Source organism: Coffea arabica, chromosome 2c (assembly GCF_036785885.1).
Source record: "Coffea arabica cultivar ET-39 chromosome 2c, Coffea Arabica ET-39 HiFi, whole genome shotgun sequence".
In the NCBI taxonomy this organism is placed as follows: Eukaryota; Viridiplantae; Streptophyta; class Magnoliopsida; order Gentianales; family Rubiaceae; genus Coffea; species Coffea arabica.
In genome coordinates this window covers 29,146,273-29,166,510 of record NC_092312.1, presented here as the reverse complement: position 1 = coordinate 29,166,510, position 20,238 = coordinate 29,146,273, and the positions used below count along the sequence as shown (strand labels likewise).

Sequence of the window (20,238 nt, the reverse complement as noted above, 5' to 3'; positions counted from 1 at the left end):
CAAATTTAATGAGTTCAGATATTAATATGTTCAGACATGTTTGACACTCAAAAATTAAAATATCTTAATTAATAAAATGGTTGTGAATTGTTTAGATTACACTTAGGGTATGTTTGGTTCCCTATGAAATTGGGGTTAAGAATTGAAATCGGAGCCCCAATTCCAAATCTTGTGTTTGGATAATACCTTTCCTATAAAATTAAAGTCGAATTGCAATTTCATATCGATCGAATTCCATGGTTTCAATTCTTTGGCTAGACCAAAGAATTCCAATTCCAATTCCAAGGCCAGACTCCCATTCGGATCAACATGCGGACTTTAAATGGATAAAAACTCCAAAACGGGTCAACTATAAAACTGGATTAAAAGAAAACAAAGCTGGCTTCTTTCTCTCTCTTCATGAGCGAATCGCCATATCTACCCTAATCTGTTTTATAGGTGACAAACTAACCCATTTAATTAAATTTATCCGTACCAGTCCATAGATAGATGGGTATGAGTATTTTATATTTTTGTATATAGGTATAAATGGGTTACCCAATAATACCCATTTATTAAATGGGTATTATTGGGTAACTTATCAAACCTAATTAATCCATTTAGAATTCTCTTTCCCCAAGTCTCTTCTCTTTTCGCACCCATTTTTTTTTTTTCAAAATTTTCATTTTGTCATGATGTTAGCTACTTTGTTTCATTATTATTATATTTGTTAGTTTTATCTTATTATTTTATTTTCTTTTAGTTTGTTAACTTGCTCATTTTTTAGCATTACCAATTTATGATAAGTTTTACTCTCTTTTCTTATCTTTCTAAAATGAAATTTTAAATTTATATATGAAAAAAAATGTTAGGAGTTCAAAATTTTTGGATTAAATTTTTATATTAACTTTTATAATACTTAGTTCAAATTTTTTTATTCTTATTATTCAATTATTAAATACTATGTAATTTTGCAGCATAGAGTATAAATGGAAAAAAAATTGCTAATTAGGTTTATTGAGTATTATAAGTAAATATTTAAAACTAATGATAGGTACAATGAGCAGTATAAATTGATAACTTAATTTGTAAAAATGAATTTAAATGAATTTACAAAAAATTAAAATAAATGGGTTATAGTAAATGGGTAATTAGGTTACCCAATTTATTTTTTGACTTACCTATTTATACCTATTTAATTAAATAAATATAAATGAATTAACTCACTTGTATCCATTACTCATTTTATCCAACTCAAACCCGTCAAGTCACCATTTTGACACATGCTCTATCGTTCTTTGCCGCCGCTACCTCCTCCTTTTCCTCACACCTCTTCCGGAACCCGTCCAGGCCTTTCCTGCTCCTCCTCTCCTCCGCAGCATCGAGTGGGTGAAATTTACAGATTGAGTTCTATATTGGTCTCCTTTCTTTCGTTTCTATCTATCTTGAATTGTGCCTCCCACCTTTACCTTTACCTTTGCCATTGCTTCCATTGCCGTCACCATCGCCATTGCATCCTCTCATCCTCACTCTCCTTCCGCTCCTTCAATTCTCAATTCTCGACAAATTCAGGGTTTATGATGGTATATTCACATTTAAATTTTTGCCAATCAAAGATTGATTTTTTTGGGTTGTTCCTCTGATAATGTTTGCCATTAATGTTATAAATTTACTACTATTTTTTTGCTTCTAATTCAACGTTGGGACTAGGATAGAAAAAAGGGTCGTACTCTGTTGCCCTGTTCTTCTTTATTTCATTTTAATTAGTTAGTGTGGTCCTAGTTTTTAGATGGTTCTCTTATTATTAGGAATAGCTAAAAATGATTGTGGTGATGAAGATGAAAGGTCGAATTTTGTATATATCATCCTTTGAAAGGTTTTGAAGGTTTTGAGATGCATTTTCTAGTAATAATAGCTACATATTTCTGGCTATTTCAAGTATGCATTTTCTTTTATGTTTGTTGCCAATTGCTGGTGAAGTAGTTGTGAAATATTTTATTAGATGCTGATGCGTATTCATCTCCATGTGTTTTTGAAATTAGCATGAAAAATGGGAAAAGGGTTTTTTTTTTTAATTTTTCTATATTCTTTGCTTGTTGATCATTGCGGGTTGGAAAAATTGAGGGATTTACCTGTTAGGGAAACTTTTTGTATTTTTAGTATGAAAATGAATAATATTTGTATATTGCAGGAGTGGAGAAAAGCAAACTAATAACAAAAAAGATCAAGAAAACTTGGTGGAATTGGACAGATTTTCAACTGAATGGGACTACTAAATTGCTGAACTTGCTTAGCTCCTATTATTTATGATGGTCGAGTGAGATATTATGTTATGCCATGTCTGCTGGTCTTGTTTGTTTTATTACACTTTGATTGGTACAATGGAATTACACTTGCATTTTTTAGGAACATTGTCTTCTGATGACTACTAGTTGTAGCTGTGTAAGTGGCATGCCAGTCAATAACCACAGTTTCTTCATACTTAAGACTGCTTAACTTTCTTATCACCAATGTTTTGCCATTCAGTAATGTTAAAATGTAACTTTAAATGAAGAATATGTGCACAATTTTACTACTGTAGGGGACAAAATTTACCTTCCATTCTTGATTTTGGGCTTGGAATGTTCACTTTCTTCATTTTACAGATTGTTGATATTTATTTTCTGGGTTTATAAGTTTTATTCTTCTTTTGCTAAGTTCTGAAATATGATAACTAGTTTATTTCTTTTATCAGTTATTAAGCTAGTAGATCAATTTAGCCTAAAAATAATAGTAATAAAGAAGCTACCAAATCATTTGTTGGATATAGAAAAGAAAGCCTGAGAAGTATGAGTCTCGTCTTCATTTGCATTCCATATTCAATTTGTCTAAACATGCGATTGTCCCACAAATTTATTTCTTCTTTTGCTAGCTAAGAATGTCCATTCTGCTTGTAAATATGTGACTGTTGACTTTTACATTTTTGCTGGACTGATCATGACCTATACTTTCTTTAGGTGGATTGTAAGGTAATTTGCTTTTATCATTTGAATCTTGCTTTCAGGTCTCTCAGTTTGCGACATAAAGGTGCAAGACATGTTGTATATGGCTTGATGTTTGTTTGTTTTCGATAGACAACTAGACCCTTAAATATAGCAGCAAGTTGTGAGGATATATGATATTCAGCATTCTTTGCAAAAGGACGAAGAAGCTCTCTTGTAGGGACTGGAGCAACTTCACTTGTACAACCATGTGATTAATGTCAGATTATTTCACTGGATTTACATATGGGTTTCTGCATGCATAATTTATGTTTATGCATGTGGATTTGTGTACATTTGGCTGCACACCTTTCTACTGATAATTTTCTCTTTAAAAATCAACGAATTGCACAAGATGAGATATTTATGGTTTGTTGGTAACAAGTGATGCAGGTTTTTGTTCAAAACTATTCTTGAAGTTTTGGGTCAAACATGTCTGCATGAAAAAGGCATGTTAATGTGGTCTTGTTAAGAGATACTTGAGACTTCATACTTTCTTGTTTTTATTTTGTGAATAGTTACTTTTTGTAAACAGGTTCATCATTTTCAAGAAGTTTTACTTACATACACAATGAACTTTATCTTGTTGTCTTGTTGTTTCTTTTCTTAAGGAAAAAACTTGCTGTCAGGTTAGGGCCCGAAAGATTTTGTTCTTAGGACAGCTTGAGATAGTAACACTGTAGCAGCATGTTAAAATTTGAAGGGAAGAGATATAAATGGATATAAATGATCATGCTCTTAATGATGCAATGTTATGCAATGAATGAAAATTGCTTAATTCTTCCTCTATATTCTGGTCATCTTCTCCATCAAGAAAAACCAAAAGTTATACATGCTCTAGAATTAATTGCTATTTTTTATCTAAGTGTAGTCAACTTGGCTTTATTTTGCATGGAACTTGGCATGATTTGGGATATTTGCATGGAACTGGTGAAGATGCTGGGGTTTAGTGCAGCTGTTGCCTCTTCTTTCCCTGTCTCGACTGACGCCGCCTATGTAGGCACCATCCTTACCACCCCTTGCGCTCCACGCGCCGTCGCTGCTCTTTCCCTCTTCGTTCGAATAACAAATACCAGCTCTCCTTTCAACCTGGAGGTATTCAACATCAGCATTCAATAGTTCTCCGAATTCTATCCTTTTTTTTTCCTTGCTTTTGCTTTTTAGTCCATTAGCGGCGTTGTTACTGTTGAAAACTATGTTAATACTCTGTGGTTGGCTGGTTGTAGTATATGTATTCGTTGACGACATCATTAAGGTCCAATTGTTGTTCTTCAGTTAAAGCCATGGCTGAAACTGGAGCTCTTTCAGCACTCACGACACCCGCGCGTGGTACTTTTTTACCGCTCTTATGTGCTCTGCCTTTTTTTCCGTATTCCCTCATGTTGAATCCTTAAATTGTTGAATAGAGCAATGACTTGATCTTTTCATCGTAATGGAGGCAAATACTTAAGAATTGAAAATGGAAAGAAGAATTTGAGAATGGTTAATGAGTTTGAAATTGCTATTTACTAGGCCTGTTGCACTAACTATCAAGAATTATGTAAAAAGTTTTATTTTTGCAAGTCTTTATGTGTTATTTATAGCTAACTCCAGTATTTTGTAGTAAACTGTAGCAAGTTAATCTAATTTGAGATAAATATCTAATAGCTAACATGATAGTTGTTCTTTTTATCTTTTTTAGCTTCCCTGTATTTAATTGATTGAGATCTTTGTTTTCATAGGGAGGAAGCACGCTTTGATTTCGCTATCAGATAAAACGGATATGGCTGTTCTTGGCAGTGGACTTCAGGAACTGGGGTAAATTGAGTTAATATTTCACATTTGAAAGTTTACATATCTTTTGTTATTCGGAGCTGCTTGCTGGGAGTTCTTTCGATGTAGAAATTTTGGATAAAACTATATGGAGAGACACAGTTGCTGTAATCGAAACTTATATTTACTGTCACTCTTTAAATTGGATGAAAGATTTGGCACCAGCTGCACGTACAAAGAAAAAATGATGTCTGTTTTGATTGTACGTAATTGCTTTGTTCCTATTGGAGATGCAGCAGCTTCTCTTGTTAACTTGTATTGCTTTAGATTCATTATCTATGCTAGTTGTATTATTTAAAAAGTTTTGTGAGGAGTACATTACTGAGGGGATCTTGGTAATTTTCCTATATACTCAATGGCTGTGGCTCATCGAGAATTTTTGTCTAGTTAGTTGAACTTCTCAATTTAGGATTTCATAATTGACCGAGTCTCTTTGTTTCTTTGCACATGCTTGGCTTTTGTTGCCTTGGTTCCTAGGGACTTTGATGCATATAACATTTTATTTTTACCAAATAGATTTGCATTTGTTAGAAAAAAAATGCTAGATGGGACAAAAGAACCCCCCGAGTAAGCCATTTCGTAACTTTTTATTTTACTTCTTTTAGTGTGCCTTCAATGGTTTAACTTCTCCATGGTGATCATTAACAGAACATGCACGCTTGGTAACTAATTAAAAAAAAATGGTCCTAATGCGTGTGTTTTTTATTGTGGTTTTTGGCTGGTGGGTACCATATTTAGATGAACCTTGTCAATTTTAGGCACACTGAAACGATTATGAATGCCTTCACTTGTATGGAGCTTGACATTGTAATCATGATGTTTAGTTTATATTTCAGCTAGCTAAAACTTGGGGAGGGGATATTATTGGTATTGTGGAAAATACCATGCACCAGAGCTGTAATATAGCAAATTATTGGTATTGTGGAAAATACCATGCACCAGAGCTGTAATATAGCAAACTTTTCTATTATAAAATAGGTGGTGCTTGATTGTTTGTCGAGCTAATCTATCTTCAAATGCAGGTACACAATTGTCTCAACTGGAGGAACAGCATCTGCTTTGGAAAGTGATGGTCTATCTGTAACTAAAGTGGAAGATCTCACTGGTTTTCCTGAAATGGTAAGCTGGTTGTTAAGCTTGTGATTTTATGACGGATAAAACGATACTACTGGCCCACTTCCATTAACTTGTAAATCCTGCACAGCTTGATGGCCGTGTAAAAACTCTGCATCCTAGCATACATGGTGGTATCCTTGCTAGGAGAGATTTGGAGCATCACATGGAAGCCCTTGACAAGCACAAGATTGGTGAGCACAATTTACAATTCTGTTGGTTGAGTGAATGCCAAAACATCATTAGAGGTAAAAAAATGAATTGGCCACTTTCTTATTTTAGAGTTGAGAGCAGGCTTTGAGAACCTGTTGACCTTCAAATTGGTGATGAAAGATGTCATGTGGGTAGTTTTAATCCCCTGGAAGAGTAAATAAGGAACTGCATCCCCTTGAATATACCTTTAATCTTCAAGGCCATAAACGACACCTTACTCATATCTGGGCAATGTTTGCAAGTCACTTATTGTTATCTTGTCACTTTAGCTATCTGATATGTGTAACTGAAATATATAGGATTTAAAAATGTATTTCAGAATGTTTGCATCTTCAATTTGAAAAAAGAACACCTTTCCTTGCATCTGGAGTGGACGACTGCTCTTGCTTGCTTGCCTTATTACAATACCCCATCCATCTTTAAAACAATTCCCTTTTGCAGGTACAATTGATGTAGTGGTGGTAAATTTATACCCATTTTATGAAAAAGTTTCCTCTTCAAGTGGAATATCCTTTGAGAATGCAATTGAGAACATTGATATTGGTGGCCCAGCCATGATAAGAGCTGCTGCAAAGGTTATTGGTCTCAGCCTTCTTGCTTTTGTTTTTCTCATTTTATTTATTAACATGTCACATATCCATTCTCCTTGCGGCTGGATATGTTTTGAAAAGCTGTCAAGTTCTTTTGGCATGCATGTATAAACCTTGTGTAACATTAAACTCATCAATTGTCTAATTCTAGGATCTGATACTAAATGCTGGGGATTTAATGAGTCATGAGTTTGAGGAAATTTACCGTAATGATGCATCAAATGATGCGCTTTTGAAAAGTTTTGTAAGCTTGAAGCTAGTGCTTTAAATTATCTATGGTGCTGTAGTAAGTAGTAAAGAATAATTCTATAGCCTTGCTTATTGATGACAATGACAAAATAAATATTCCTACTGTTTTTGGAGTTTGTATAATGCAAACAAAACTTGCTCATTCTTACATCTTTTCAGTTTTGAGGTTTATTACTTGTAATTAGGCTCAGTTGCAAATCACTTTCATGAGCTTCAATTGGCATCTTTCATATATGTGCATTAATGTCTACGTGGTATGTCTCATTATAAGTGAAAAACCCTGTTTGTGTTAATTGTCAAGTCAAAGTCTTTTCCTATGGTAGCAAAAAACGCTCTTTAGGCTAATATGTAAGGTAGCATTAAATGACAACTGTCTTATTTTTCAATGCTATACCCAACAGAATCACAAGGATGTGTTGGTGGTGGTTGATCCAGAAGACTACCCTGCACTTCTAGAGTTTCTTCACGGAAAGCAAGACAACCAACAGTTTAGGAGAAAGCTGGCTCAGAAGGCTTTCCAGCATGTTGCCTCTTACGACACTGCAGTTTCAGAGTGGTTGTGGAAGCAAACATCAGAAGGTATTAATTTTTCTTACACGTAGAAATACTTCTGTCAAATCATCCATGCCGAACATATAGTTTCCACGATCTCTTTGCCATGAGATTCCTCACATCTACATGCTTCAAAGTTGAATTCATGTTGGCAACTACTCAAAAGATTGTGGGATCTTTATTTAAAGGTTGAAAACCAATAAGTTTGAATCATCCCATTGTCTGTCTGCTCATATTGACTAATTTCTTGTGGATTTGAAGATAAGTTTCCTCCCAATATGACTGTGTCTCTCTCACTCAAAAGTCCACTTCGGTATGGTGAAAATCCTCACCAGAAGGCTGCATTTTATGTTGACAAGTCTCTCGCTGAGGTTAATGGTGGTGGTATTGCAACTGCTACTCAACACCATGGAAAGGTAAGCGACTGATGCCGAACATGATCTGCATTCTTTTCAGGCCTCATTTCTTGAATAATTTTGTTCCATAGAGTGTACTATTTCATGACCTTTTCCATTAGGCTGACTGTTTGATACCTCAATCGAAAGTTAGCCATGTTGTTTCAAGTTGGTCCTGGAACTAAAAGTAAGTGATATAACACGATCAAGGTTTTGCTTTGATATGTTGAAAGATCAACCTGGTGGAGAGAGGAATGAATCCTTTGGTGTACCAAGGATGATTACATCTTTCCTTCCCTTTTGGATAAAAGGAAAATGATATCATTTGACATGATGCACTGTTTGTTGTACCTGGAACAGTAGAGGGTATAGTGAAGTTTTGCTGTCTTCTTATGTTATGGGGTGTAGTGTGGTGAGGAACTAGAGACTAAGGCTTTTGTACTGCTTGCAAGTAGTGTTATCCATATTTCTTTGTGTCTTGTTAAGCGCTCTTTAAATCTTATCCAGTTATAAATTAGTTAAAGCTCTTCTGTAATCAATGTTTTTATGGTTTGAAAATTTATATCCTTTTATGGACATTTTACCATAACATTGAAAATTAATAATCTTGTACATTTTCTGCAGTTGAAAGAAATGCTTGCTGTCTTATAAATGATGGCTTGTCATCTTAATCATTGTGTTTTCAATTTTTCTGAGTGCGTCTGCTTGTGTTACTCTTCTGTTTTCTCAAACTTATTGAATCCCTCTTTTTAGCTAAATCCGAAATTACTTCCATGTACTGTGTTGACTTCCTATTTTTGGGCTTTACATTAAGTAAGAGATATTTTATAATGTGAACTTTGTATCAAACTCAGATTGCTTTTGTATCCTTTGGTACAGGAGATGTCATATAATAACTATTTAGATGCAGATGCAGCGTGGAATTGCGTGTGTGAGTTTAATAGACCTACTTGTGTCATTGTGAAACACACAAATCCTTGTGGAGTTGCTTCACGTGATGATATCATTGAAGCATATAGACTAGCTGTGAAAGCAGATCCAGTGAGTGCATTTGGTGGTATTGTAGCCTTTAATGTGGAAGTTGATGAGGTAATTTTCACGTCTTCCTCATGGTGTCAATGTTGAAGTTCTGTGCTATTTTTTTCTTTCAAATTTGTCCTCAAATTTTAACTTCTAATCTAAGTGATGAAAATGTGGTGACTGTGCTTAACCATTGCACATTGGCTATGCAGTACAATGATCTTGATATAACGTCAGCTGTTTTTCATTTAGAACAACTGAAATCCATTTGTAACTGTTAAGTTGTTGAAAATTGTCTTCTTAGGTGCTGGCTAAGGACATTCGAGAATTTAGAAGCCCAACTAACAATGAAACTCGAATGTTTTATGAGATTGTTGTTGCACCCAAGTATACCAAAAAGGGGCTAGAGGTTCTTCGTGGAAAATCTAAGACCTTGAGAATACTTGAGGCAAATAAAAATAGTAAAGGAAAACTCTCGCTCAGGCAAGTTGTTGGGGGTTGGTTGGCTCAGGATTCAGATGATTTAGTTCCTGAAGATATCCAATTCAAATCAGTCTCTGAGAAGGCTCCACAAGAAAGTGAGCTTTCTGATGCACAGTTTGCGTGGCTCTGTGTGAAGCATATCAAGAGTAATGCCATTGTCATTGCAAAGGTGAGTTTAATCTAGCTGAACATAAACAACATTTTTTCCCTAATTAAGAAAATAAAAAGAATACAGGTGGTAAAACATGTCTACATTCAGATGATCTGTTTCTGACCGTGCTCCTTACTTGGCAGGACAATTGTATGTTAGGTATGGGAAGTGGGCAACCAAACAGGTTGGAAAGCTTCAGGATAGCTTTAAGAAAAGCTGGGGATGAAGTCAAGGGAGCTGCTTTGGCTAGTGATGCTTTCTTTCCATTTGGTAATCATTTCATTACCTTAATGAAGCAATAGTGGATTTTGATTTATTTACCTGACTGAGTTCAGAATGAGGTGGGATTAAAGACTAAAATGTTAGGGAGAGGTTTTATTTATTAATTTACTTAGTTTTATTTTTGGATCGAGAAAGGTAATAGGTCTGCACCACTGAAGGGAATTCTTGATGTGAAAAAGTTTCAAGTGGTAGCAGAAAATAGACTGAAGGATATGCTAAATCAAATCTTAAATAATTGGTTACCTATCTCTATCTTTTGAAAGTTTTCTTTTGTGAACAGCTTGGAACGATGCTGTTGAAGAAGCATGTCAAAGTGGGATAAGCGTAATTGCAGAGCCTGGAGGTAGCATCAGAGACGTTGATGCTATAGACTGCTGTAAGAAATATGGAGTATCCCTGCTTTTCACCAATGTGAGGCATTTTAGGCATTAAAATAAGAAATTTTGAGTTTGAGAAGTATTGCATGTCTTGATGAGCAATTTTCCAAGGTTGCAGCCAAGATTAAGGCTGAAAGTTTTTATAGTTAATCAAGTAGATGATATATCAATAATCTTCTATTTTACCAATTGGGTAAAAAATCTGAATGGTGCTTACATTATATAGTTAGTCCACTTTCGACCCTTCAACAATTAAGTGCATATTTTTGCTTCTCAAAGCTGTAAAAAGTATACTCTCCATCCTTTTGACTAAAAATACTTTCAAAAACATCCCCTGAAGTTTATGGTAATATCACTTGGCACCTTTCAAGTTTCAAAATTATTACTGAATATCCATATCAATGAGATGGGATCATTAATCACTATCATAGCATATGAATTGACAAAATTATCGTTGCTAATTTAACAACTTCTAGGCAAAAAATTATGAAACACAAAATTTTTAGATAAAATATATAAATCTTATTTTATAATTAATTTGGTAGAAAATTCAATGTAAGACAACAAAAATAGGTGGAATTGGGAGAAAAATATATCTCCCTATAAAATAATTACTATAAGAATATTTTAATGATACAAGGTTGAGATCATTGCAAAAAATATGATTTTAGGAGATGTTAATAATATTTTTGAAAATTTAGAAATATAGAGTGATATTAACAAAAATCTGAGGAAGTTTCTAAAATAATCTCTAACCAAAAGGGTGAAGGACAACAAAAATGGGTGGAATTGGGAGAAAGATATATCTCCTTCAAAAGGTGATTACTATAAGAATATTTTAATGATACAAGGTTGAGATCGTTATAAAAAATATGATTTTAGGAGATGTTAGTAATATTTTCGAAATTTAAAAAATGTAAGTGATATTAACAAAAATCTTAGGAAGTTTCTAAAATTATCTCTAACCGAAAGGGTGAAATATACCTTTTGCAAGTTATGAGGGACAAAAATTATACACTCGATAATTGGAGAGCTAAAGGTATATAAACTAGATGATTTGCGGACTATCCAAATTTTTTGCCTTTATCCAAATTTTTAACCTCCATTTTTCTAATATTGAACTTTAGGAATTGCTTCATTTGACTTGTTTATTATATTGCTACAAATCTGAAATTGCGTAAAAGAAATTGATGATAAAATGGAAGCACGTGACGGGAAGAAAACCCTGTCAAGTTGGACGCTCAATGCTGTGGAGTAGCATGCTGGGATCTGGAAGGTTCTCGGCCTTTATTCCTTAAACCTTTACAGGATGGAGGAAAACACGTAGCCCTCATGCCCAAAAAACGCACAAATTTTCTGAGTGAACCGTCGGGATGGCACTAACAAAAGCTAATTCACTGCCCCACATGTCCAGGAGGAGGTTTAAACTCTTCGCATGGATCGTTCCTCAATTTAACAGATTACTGGAAAAATAGTTTTCTAATAGAATATGACATTTTTTCAATGGCAACATGTGTTGCAAATGTACACCCTAGAAAATGGCAAGAAATGTGAGCTCAATTTCCTGACATACCATAATGCAATGGTGACTCGAGCCCTTCGATTGAGGCAGCGCAAAGGTTTATACAGTGAGTATACAGTTAAGGTTCCATTTAGTAACTATCTTCATCAGCTTCTGGCCTCCGGAGGTAGTAACGCAGGCAATTAGTTAGCACCTGCAGATTCAAATTGTAACTAGAAAGAAGTGCAAATATAACATGCAAGGAACAGATGCTTAAACAAAAGGATCATTGGCAGAACATGGAAAGAAAGTTCTGCTCATTGGAAACTCTCAACACTAGACCCCTGTTCACCAATGGAGTGGGTCTTTTGACTTTGCTAATTGAACGCTATCTTGCCTAAGATCCCAAGACACATTTCTAGATCAAGAAATGCCACTTCCCTCGTTTTATGAGTAAATCTGACAAGCTCTTCACCTTAACTATAGGATTATTCAGGCAAAACATAAATTTTATTGAACCATTTCAGCTGCAAGTTTCTAAGAGAAAAAAAACGTGCAAGTTGATCAAGGACTAATCAGTAAATAGCACTTGAAATCTTAGTTATCTTTCTGTCCTGGACTAGTGCAACAAACCTTTAATCAAAGCACAAAAACATCCAGGATTATATTTATAATATTTGGGGGAACACCAAAGATGAATCAGTCGTCAAATGCAAAAGGGGACTTCGACAGGATGGTAGTACCCAGGACACTGTAAGTAGTAGAAATTCTAGTCACACTATCTATTGACAATATTAAAGAGCATTTGTATTTATGTGACCCCTTTTCTTTTGTTTTCACGCATGCCCACACATCAGAAACTAAAAACCTAAAGCAGATTCCAATTACCTGAGACAAGGAATTGTTCAACGCTTGCCCTCTGTAACTGACATGAAACTTGTCCTTTGCTACTAGACCCTAGAAATTAGTAAGTATTAGTTGACGCCAAAATATAACAACAGATGTTCACTCAGACACCAACTCAAGGAGAGAGAAAAGGGGGGGGGGGGCAGGAGGGCATACTTCTGTTTCAATTTCAGCAGATTCCACATTGACATTGATGTCAGCCATAATTTTGATCATCTCTAAGAGCAGCCCAGGCCGAGCAGCTGTTTCAATATAAAGTAAGCTGCAACCACAAGACAAAAGCAAACAAATGACAGTCTGAGATGCCCGAGAACTGTACTCTGAAAAAGCTACCCAACACTTAGTATTAGTTCGAAAGCAAGTTAATAACTTGGGGCACTTGCATATAAAGAACTTGTGCTGCTAAAATGCACACCTCCTTGCAGGTCCATCATCCTTGACATGTATATGAGTAGCAACATCAACATCAAGCTGCCATTTTGACAGGAAAAGTCAAAAGTTTACAAGGCGGTAAGTTCCACAAATAATTCTACACTCATTTTCACCTCAGTATGTTTCCGTATACCTAGTCAAGAACAATTATTTAGAAACCAAACCATGATTGGAAAGCATAAGTATCACTGTATACAGCAATCAACAAGACGACACAGCCAACTGGTCAAAAGGAAATCTTTCCAGTAGAAAATGTTGATCTACCAAGCACTATATACTAAAATCTCCAGCCAAAACTAAGCTTTCAATAATCTGAAGGAAGGTTTGATTGTTACTGGAAGGAAGCAACAGTCATATATGATATGCAATTTTAATCAACTCAAGAGAGTAACTATTGGTTCTTCATCTAACAAAGTTACTAGGTCCTCAAGGAATCATTGATTAGGAAAGAATGGAAAAAGTTCATTGTATTGTGGAACATATTACTCTTATGAATGACTAACTGCCTTTGCATTACGTAGAAACTCTTTGTTTAAAATTGCATCCAAGTGTAACTAAAAAAATTTAGTAAGCAAATCGGCAGACCCCAAAGGACCAATGTACATATGATTGAGGTAGTATAAAGATATGGGTAAGCAGCATTGATTGTAAAAGCAAGTTCTATGGAAGAAATTGTTAATCAGCTGCAATGAATCATCAACCAGGATTATGTGTTTTATTTTGATCATTAAATATAAGGAAATTTAAAGAGACACGGAAATCAGATTGACTAGGATAGAAAGGGAGAGGGAATTACCTTCTTTGCCGGTGCTTTTATTCCAAAAGCCTCACCCATTGCAAGACGATCACTAGACTCCTGATAAGCACATATCATCGAGATGAAGGAAAGAGTTAAATAGTCTAAGGAACATAAACAACCTTAAGAGAGAGGAAAGTACACAATAAAAATGAATAAGCACGTGAAAATCCTGGAAAACTATTAAATGGTGTCCAAATATGAGTACATTAGCAACAGAAACATACTGGATGATACTTCAGGAGGTTGTTGATAATGGTAAGACAAATTCTCTCCAAAAGATCAGGATCTTCAACTTTGCGTCCACTTGCCCTAATATGAGAGTTATTGTAAACCATTCCCAACAAAAAAAAAAAGGGATATGACACATCTGATATCTGAATTAGAACTAATACATGCATGCAAAATGTAAGCTCCACTAGACACATAACAACTTAAGGTGTTCCTGTGTGACAAGTGCATAATGTCCACTTGAACATTCATGGATTTTATCATCAACTTGATGAATTAATTTTAAGATACAAGGCTTTCCTATTAGAATGGGTTGTTCAAAAGGTTTTCCTGGATACTCGGCTTCAAATAACCACGGATTTGCTGTTTGCTTACTAGCTTGATATAATTTAGAAAACACCCGTTTTCTCAAAGCTTCTGGTTCATACCTATCACCAAAAGGCACTATTTGATAATGTTTGTCTGGCAGACTTCCCGCTAACCCCAGTGAACATTCAAATATATGTCCAACATTCATTCGTGAAGGTACTCTTAGCGGGTTGGAGCACCAAAAAAGTTTGTGAATAATTGTTGGCAATGCTTCAAGATTGCTTTTACTTTTCAGATTAACCTTTTAAGATGAATTCCATTTATTTATCTATCGAACTTTTATTTGCCCGTGAATAATTCTTTTCTCAAGAGATGGCAATCTCAAAAATCAGATTGAGTTTTTACTACAAATTTAATACAAGTAGTTTAGACATATTGTTTCCTTAAGAAACTGAAATCTTTCACCAAGTAAACTAATGTGAAGTATCTTTATGCCAACACCAGAATCAGATGACAAAAAGGTGAATTTTGCATCATCAACTATAAGAAACATTTTCAAAACCCAGCAGCATAGTTACACAACTATTGTGCAGCAGCAGGGAAAGGGAATCTAGTCTACTTATAAGACCACAAGGAGCATCAGAAACAGAAGCCAAATGGTGAGAACTTTCCATCAATTTGGAAAAGCAAACTAAATACTTCATTAGAGATGTGTGATGAAAAATTTTGTTTCTATCACTGAGGCCTCAGTGTTGACAGTTCCTTTCACAACATCCAAACCAAGATCTTTTAGTGCCTTCATCTGCTCCAGAGAAAACCAAGACTGCATGTTATATAAACATACTTAAAGATGAAAGATATCCAAGCTGACATATTTGAAAAGATTAGAAAAGTGAAAAAGGCATTAATCTTAAGCAGCTAAGTCCCCGTAACAAAATCTGAATATCTAGCATCGTAAAAAATCTCAAACAGTTGGGCAAACTAAAAACCATGGGTTAAATAAGCGTAAAGAAACAGAAAGGCAGATATTTGTGGTCTGACTGGAAGAGTACTACCTCAGGCTCCATCACAACTAGTCCATACAGGAGGAAACATGGCATACAATATCTTAAAAGTCAGTACCTCTTACAAAAGGTACACTGAGGAGTTTGATAAAAAGATGAGGTCCACAATATCTAAAAATTTCCAAAAGACCTGATGCCATAAATCTGAAAAGGTTATAGATGAATTTGGTGATTTATTCGAAATATTCAATAACTTGATTTATGATAATGAAGTCAATTCTTTGTTTGTTACTTTGTGTGCTGGTCTAGTATTTGCCGGTACCGTTGCTAAATCGGCACAATTCCCCTTCATGTATGGTTACCTGATGCCATGGAAGGGCCCACTCCTATTTCTGCTCTTATACATAGTAGCAGCGGGAATTTTTCTTGTAGCTCGGCTTATTCCTCTTTTCATAGTTATACCTTACATAATGAATTTTATTTCATTGATAGGAATAATAACAGTATTATTAGGAGCTACTTTAGCTCTTGCTCAAAAAGACATTAAAAGAGGATTAGCTTTTTCCACAATGTCTCAATTGGGTTATATGATGCTAGCTCTAGGTATGGGATTTTATCGAAGTGCTTTATTTCATTTGATTACTCATGCCTATTCCAAAGCATTATTATTTTTAGGATCTGGATCCGTTATTCATTCAATGGAAACAATTGTTGGATATTCTCCTTTTAAAAGTCAAAATATGGTTCTTATGGGAGGTTTAACAAAACATATACCAATTACCAAAAACACTTTTTTATTAGGTACACTTTCTCTTTGTGGTATTCCATCAAATTGAGTATGATTGTATGTGTAATAGCATCTACTATACCAGGAATATCAATGAACCTGATTATTGCAATTGCTCAGGATAGCCTTTTTTAGCTTCTAGGGTCTATTTCTTAGTTCAAGATCCCTCTTACTAACTGGAATCAAAGAATTAGTAAACCTGTTCCGCCCAGAATGGGAATGGGCTAGGGTTATGAACTTATAATCGGATGATCGAGTCAATTCCATGATTATAAGTTCATTCCATACCGGACCAGACCAGAATAGGGTTCTATACATTCTCATTATGAGAAGGGGTCATTCGAGTGTATTTAAATAGATACTATATTTACATATGGATCCCTACGTTGTTATATTCCATTTAGGATTAGGAATAGTTGTAATCAGACCTGCTTTTGACACACCTCTCCTTATTTGTTGGGACCCCATTCACCTCTTTGAGCTTCTATTGAATCGAGAAATAGGATTAATTGTCCATCTTTTTGATATATCTAAGGAATTCTCCGGATAATTCAAATCGAAGCAATTGGATGTCCAAGTCGGGCCTATATGACATGACCGATCAATAGAAATACCTCACCTTTGTCATATATTCCATACATCACACTAGATACATATCATATTCATGGAATACGATTGGCTTACAATAACTTACAAAGGCTTAGTCTCGTAACTTTCCCTACCCCCTTCCACTTGATACAAAAGATACCTCATGAACTACTTTCAAATCTTTCAAAAACAACTGCATAACGGATACCAAATAATAAAACTGGAACAAAAAGAAACAGAAACGTGATGACAGGCAGACAAAGGATGGTGACTTCACCGTGTCAATGAGAGTACCAAGACGATCGCCAAAGCTAACTTGTACTATTGTTGCATCAGAGTCAGAATCTTGATCTATCAGAACAATCGGCATAGGAATACCATCTCTATCCTGCACTGATTTCTGGAAACAGCAATTTTAACAGGCTCAATAATCAAATGAAATCTCTCAAAAGAGTACTACTGTAATCAAGTAATTTCCAGCATATCCGCAGCTCACTTTTCAGTACAAACAAATTTTATAATAATGTGCTAAACAGAAAAAAAAAACAACAAATAACTTCATAGCTGTGATTTCACTGAAAAACTTGGATAATCTTGATATTATTCACAGCAACTTAAAGCGACTGAACAATAAAAAGAACTTTTCAAAAAAGAAGAAGAAGACAAGGCTAAACAAGAAACTTGGTAAATCGTAAATAACCAATGAGGCTCAACTAACTGATTCCACACCATCGATCGAAGCGCAACTAATATTCCTATCAAAATAAAAGCAAAAAAATATAATACTTTTATTTAGATCAAACATTACATTAAAAAAAAAACTATAAATAAAGTTTTCAGCCGTTAGACATGAAGAAGTTGAACAGTTTGCTTACCTTTTGGTAGTGATTCCGGAATGAAATAACCCGCGGGTGAGTTTAGATGAGGAGGCGGAAAAGGAGAGATTCAAGTGAGGAGTTAAGAAGTCACAATCGGAATGGGACAACTTGGATCGAACAGGAGCGAAGGTAGCAGCAGCAGCAGGACTCAAGAAAGCGTTGGCGATAGCCATAGCGACTTCTCTCGGCGGTTCCGATCAGGCGGAAATGGTGGAAAATTACTTGAAAATTGAAATATCAAAATCTGCTTGGTTATATAGCAGTGTAGTCAAGAGTGTGAGCTGAACCGATTGAAGAGTTGAAAGTTGCTGCTAGCTGGGGACGACTGGTGAGTCGTTGGGATATTATTGGGTTTGTTTGGATTGCTTCATATTTTCTCAATTTTATTTGCTTACATCATCTTTACAATTTTCAATACACCTTTTTACCTTCCCAATATCTTTTTATCTCACATACATCACATCACAAAAAATGCTACAGTAAAAATATCTCAAATAATCCCAAATAACTTACAATCCAAACAGACCCATTATTTATATCTTCTCTTTCGGAGAGATATATTCATTTCCGGCATCGCCGTTGGAGTCACCGATGCTAAATTGGTAGGATAATAGGAATGAAATATTTTGATTTAAAAGATCATTCAAGAAAGATCATTCAAGAAAGTGAGTGATTCTGGTATCTATACTAAATGAGTGGTATATTCATACTTCTATTAATAAATAAAAGTGTTACAATTTAGGTAACTTAAATTATATTTGGTAAAAATAAGAAAGAAAAGTTTGAGAATCGGATCAATCAGTCGAATCGGCTAGCCAATTTTTGCCGATTTTGACTGATTTTTGACCAATGCAAATTTGTATTACAAATCAGTTTGGGAAGAATGTCGGTTCACGATTAGCTTGATTGAACCAATCGATCCGGTTCGAATCTAATAACACTGGAATGTACTCTTTTTATTCCATTGAAAGTATCCTACTTTTCATTTTGAGATGTTCCAAAAATATTTATCCTGTTGAGAAAGTCAAAAACATCTTTTAGTCTCTCTTTCTTATATAACTCTCCTCTCTAATCATATGCATGTTACCATTCAAATTTAAATTTTGAATTTGTGAGAGTAAAATTAAAAAAAAAACACAAACATCACAATCAAATCACTATTTTTAAAAAGTTGAATTCTCGAAACAGGATCAAATAATCGGAACAGATCAAGTATTCAATGCTCCAATAGAGTATGAGTTGAATCTGTTATGCTCAATACTCGAGTTGAGTTCAAATTAGGAGTAATTTGAGTCGAGCTTAGCTCAATTGTAGCTCATTTGAGTTTGATTTATTGATTTAAACATAAATAATTTCATTAATTCTTCAAAATAAATAAAGAAAAGAACAGGTCGGAGGCAATGACTAAAGGAAGGGTGTTCATTTATTTACATTATTGAAAAGTGGCACAACCAGCCGCATCAAATGAACGCAGGAGAAGGCCTCTAGCAAATAGCCAAGCAGCCGATGAATTTGGCAGGGGTACTTTTAGTCTACCCATATCTAAGTATTTGTCCGATTATTTATGTGTGCCAAGTTAAATTCTGCTTCTTTAGAAGGGATTAATTAATATTTGTGAGATTCGGTAAGCTGCAACCTACAAGTAGTGGGCCTTTTCTAAATATCTCCACATGTCTCACACAATAACTGCTGAACAATATTTTATTTAATTTAAATTTTTTTTTTTTTTTTTTTTGCAAATTATCTAGGGGCAATAACTGCGGTTTCTCAAAAGTGAAGAATTCTTCAAAGTTTCGTAGTCTCATCCTGCTAGTACTTTTGTTTTGTCTAAATATGCTGCAGATGAATACAATAGAGAAAAGAAAGCATGGATAAAAATCTATAAAAATAGTAGTGTATTTGCATATGCCCTTGGATGTTTGAACATGGCCTGCGAAGTCATCGCCAGATAGTGATGGCAAGAAATAGACTAATGAGTTACGGCCACTCCAGTGAGGACTGGTACCGTCCAACCGTTTGGATGCGGGGTTTGGTGCCGTTCAATGGAAACGAAATGAAATCGTAACGGTATTGATTGTGTTTGATGCATTTACAATGGCATCCCGCATTTTCATTGCCTATTTTGGATCTTCCAACCTCCTACCCTCATTACCTACAAATTTGGTCACTATGATCCTTGCTACCCACTTTTTAAAAGAAAGCAAAATGTAAAACACTATTGGATTCAAAAATTGAGAAAAGATACCATCTATTTGCTTCTCCTACTATTGTCTCCCTTCACTTCCTTATCACTATCTTCCTTTGTTTTCTTATAATAATTTCCCCCTGATGTCTCTCAACCTTTTATACAAAGAATGATAGTTTTTTTGCAATTTTTCTTTCCTCTCATTCTTCTTCCTTGACAAGGGATGAAGTCGAGGTTGAAAAAGTAACAACATTCAATTAAAATAATCAAGGAGAAATGGACTTGATGACGTTAAATAAATTTGAATTTCGTTGCTTTGATGAAATATCCATAAATTGCTTGATATGTTTGAAATTTTTGGTTGGAATTTAATCATAAAACGGTG

At 34.8% G+C, this 20,238-nt stretch overlaps 2 protein-coding genes across 13 annotated transcripts; one reads left to right on the top strand and one right to left on the bottom strand.

Moving 5' to 3' along the window:
• Positions 1–1,234: 1,234 nt before the first annotated feature.
• On the top strand, positions 1,235–10,425 carry LOC113727148 (uncharacterized). Of its 9 annotated transcripts, XM_072075668.1 has the most exons (15): positions 1,235–1,562; positions 2,171–2,296; positions 3,023–3,045; positions 3,871–4,094; positions 4,226–4,328; positions 4,721–4,796; positions 5,834–5,930; positions 6,016–6,118; positions 6,579–6,712; positions 7,378–7,555; positions 7,790–7,944; positions 8,803–9,012; positions 9,248–9,595; positions 9,721–9,847; positions 10,140–10,425. In XM_072075668.1, exons 2-15 carry the CDS (start codon positions 2,286–2,288, stop codon positions 10,289–10,291), a joined length of 1,941 nt encoding a protein of 646 aa, XP_071931769.1. In that variant the 5' UTR covers positions 1,235–1,562; positions 2,171–2,285; the 3' UTR covers positions 10,292–10,425. The 9 variants fall into 9 exon arrangements, with proteins under 9 accessions (XP_071931769.1, XP_071931774.1, XP_071931773.1 ...); XM_072075673.1 differs by lacking the exon at positions 2,171–2,296 and having other exon boundaries at positions 3,936–4,094; XM_072075672.1 differs by lacking the exon at positions 2,171–2,296 and having other exon boundaries at positions 3,023–3,176; positions 3,936–4,094.
• A 1,144-nt stretch (positions 10,426–11,569) lies between these two features.
• LOC113727146 (ACT domain-containing protein ACR12-like) lies at positions 11,570–18,015 on the bottom strand. 4 transcript variants are annotated; one of them, XM_072075665.1, is made up of 8 exons: positions 17,666–18,015; positions 17,068–17,190; positions 14,099–15,234; positions 13,872–13,931; positions 13,059–13,114; positions 12,800–12,905; positions 12,626–12,694; positions 11,570–11,951 (listed from the first exon to the last, which is right to left on the bottom strand). In XM_072075665.1, exons 3-8 carry the CDS (start codon positions 14,297–14,299, stop codon positions 11,889–11,891), a joined length of 555 nt encoding a protein of 184 aa, XP_071931766.1. In that variant the 5' UTR covers positions 14,300–15,234; positions 17,068–17,190; positions 17,666–18,015; the 3' UTR covers positions 11,570–11,888. The 4 variants fall into 4 exon arrangements, with proteins under 4 accessions (XP_071931766.1, XP_027106954.1, XP_027106955.1 ...); XM_027251153.2 differs by having other exon boundaries at positions 14,099–15,213; XM_027251154.2 differs by having other exon boundaries at positions 14,099–14,183; positions 17,666–18,014.
• Positions 18,016–20,238: the final 2,223 nt, after the last annotated feature.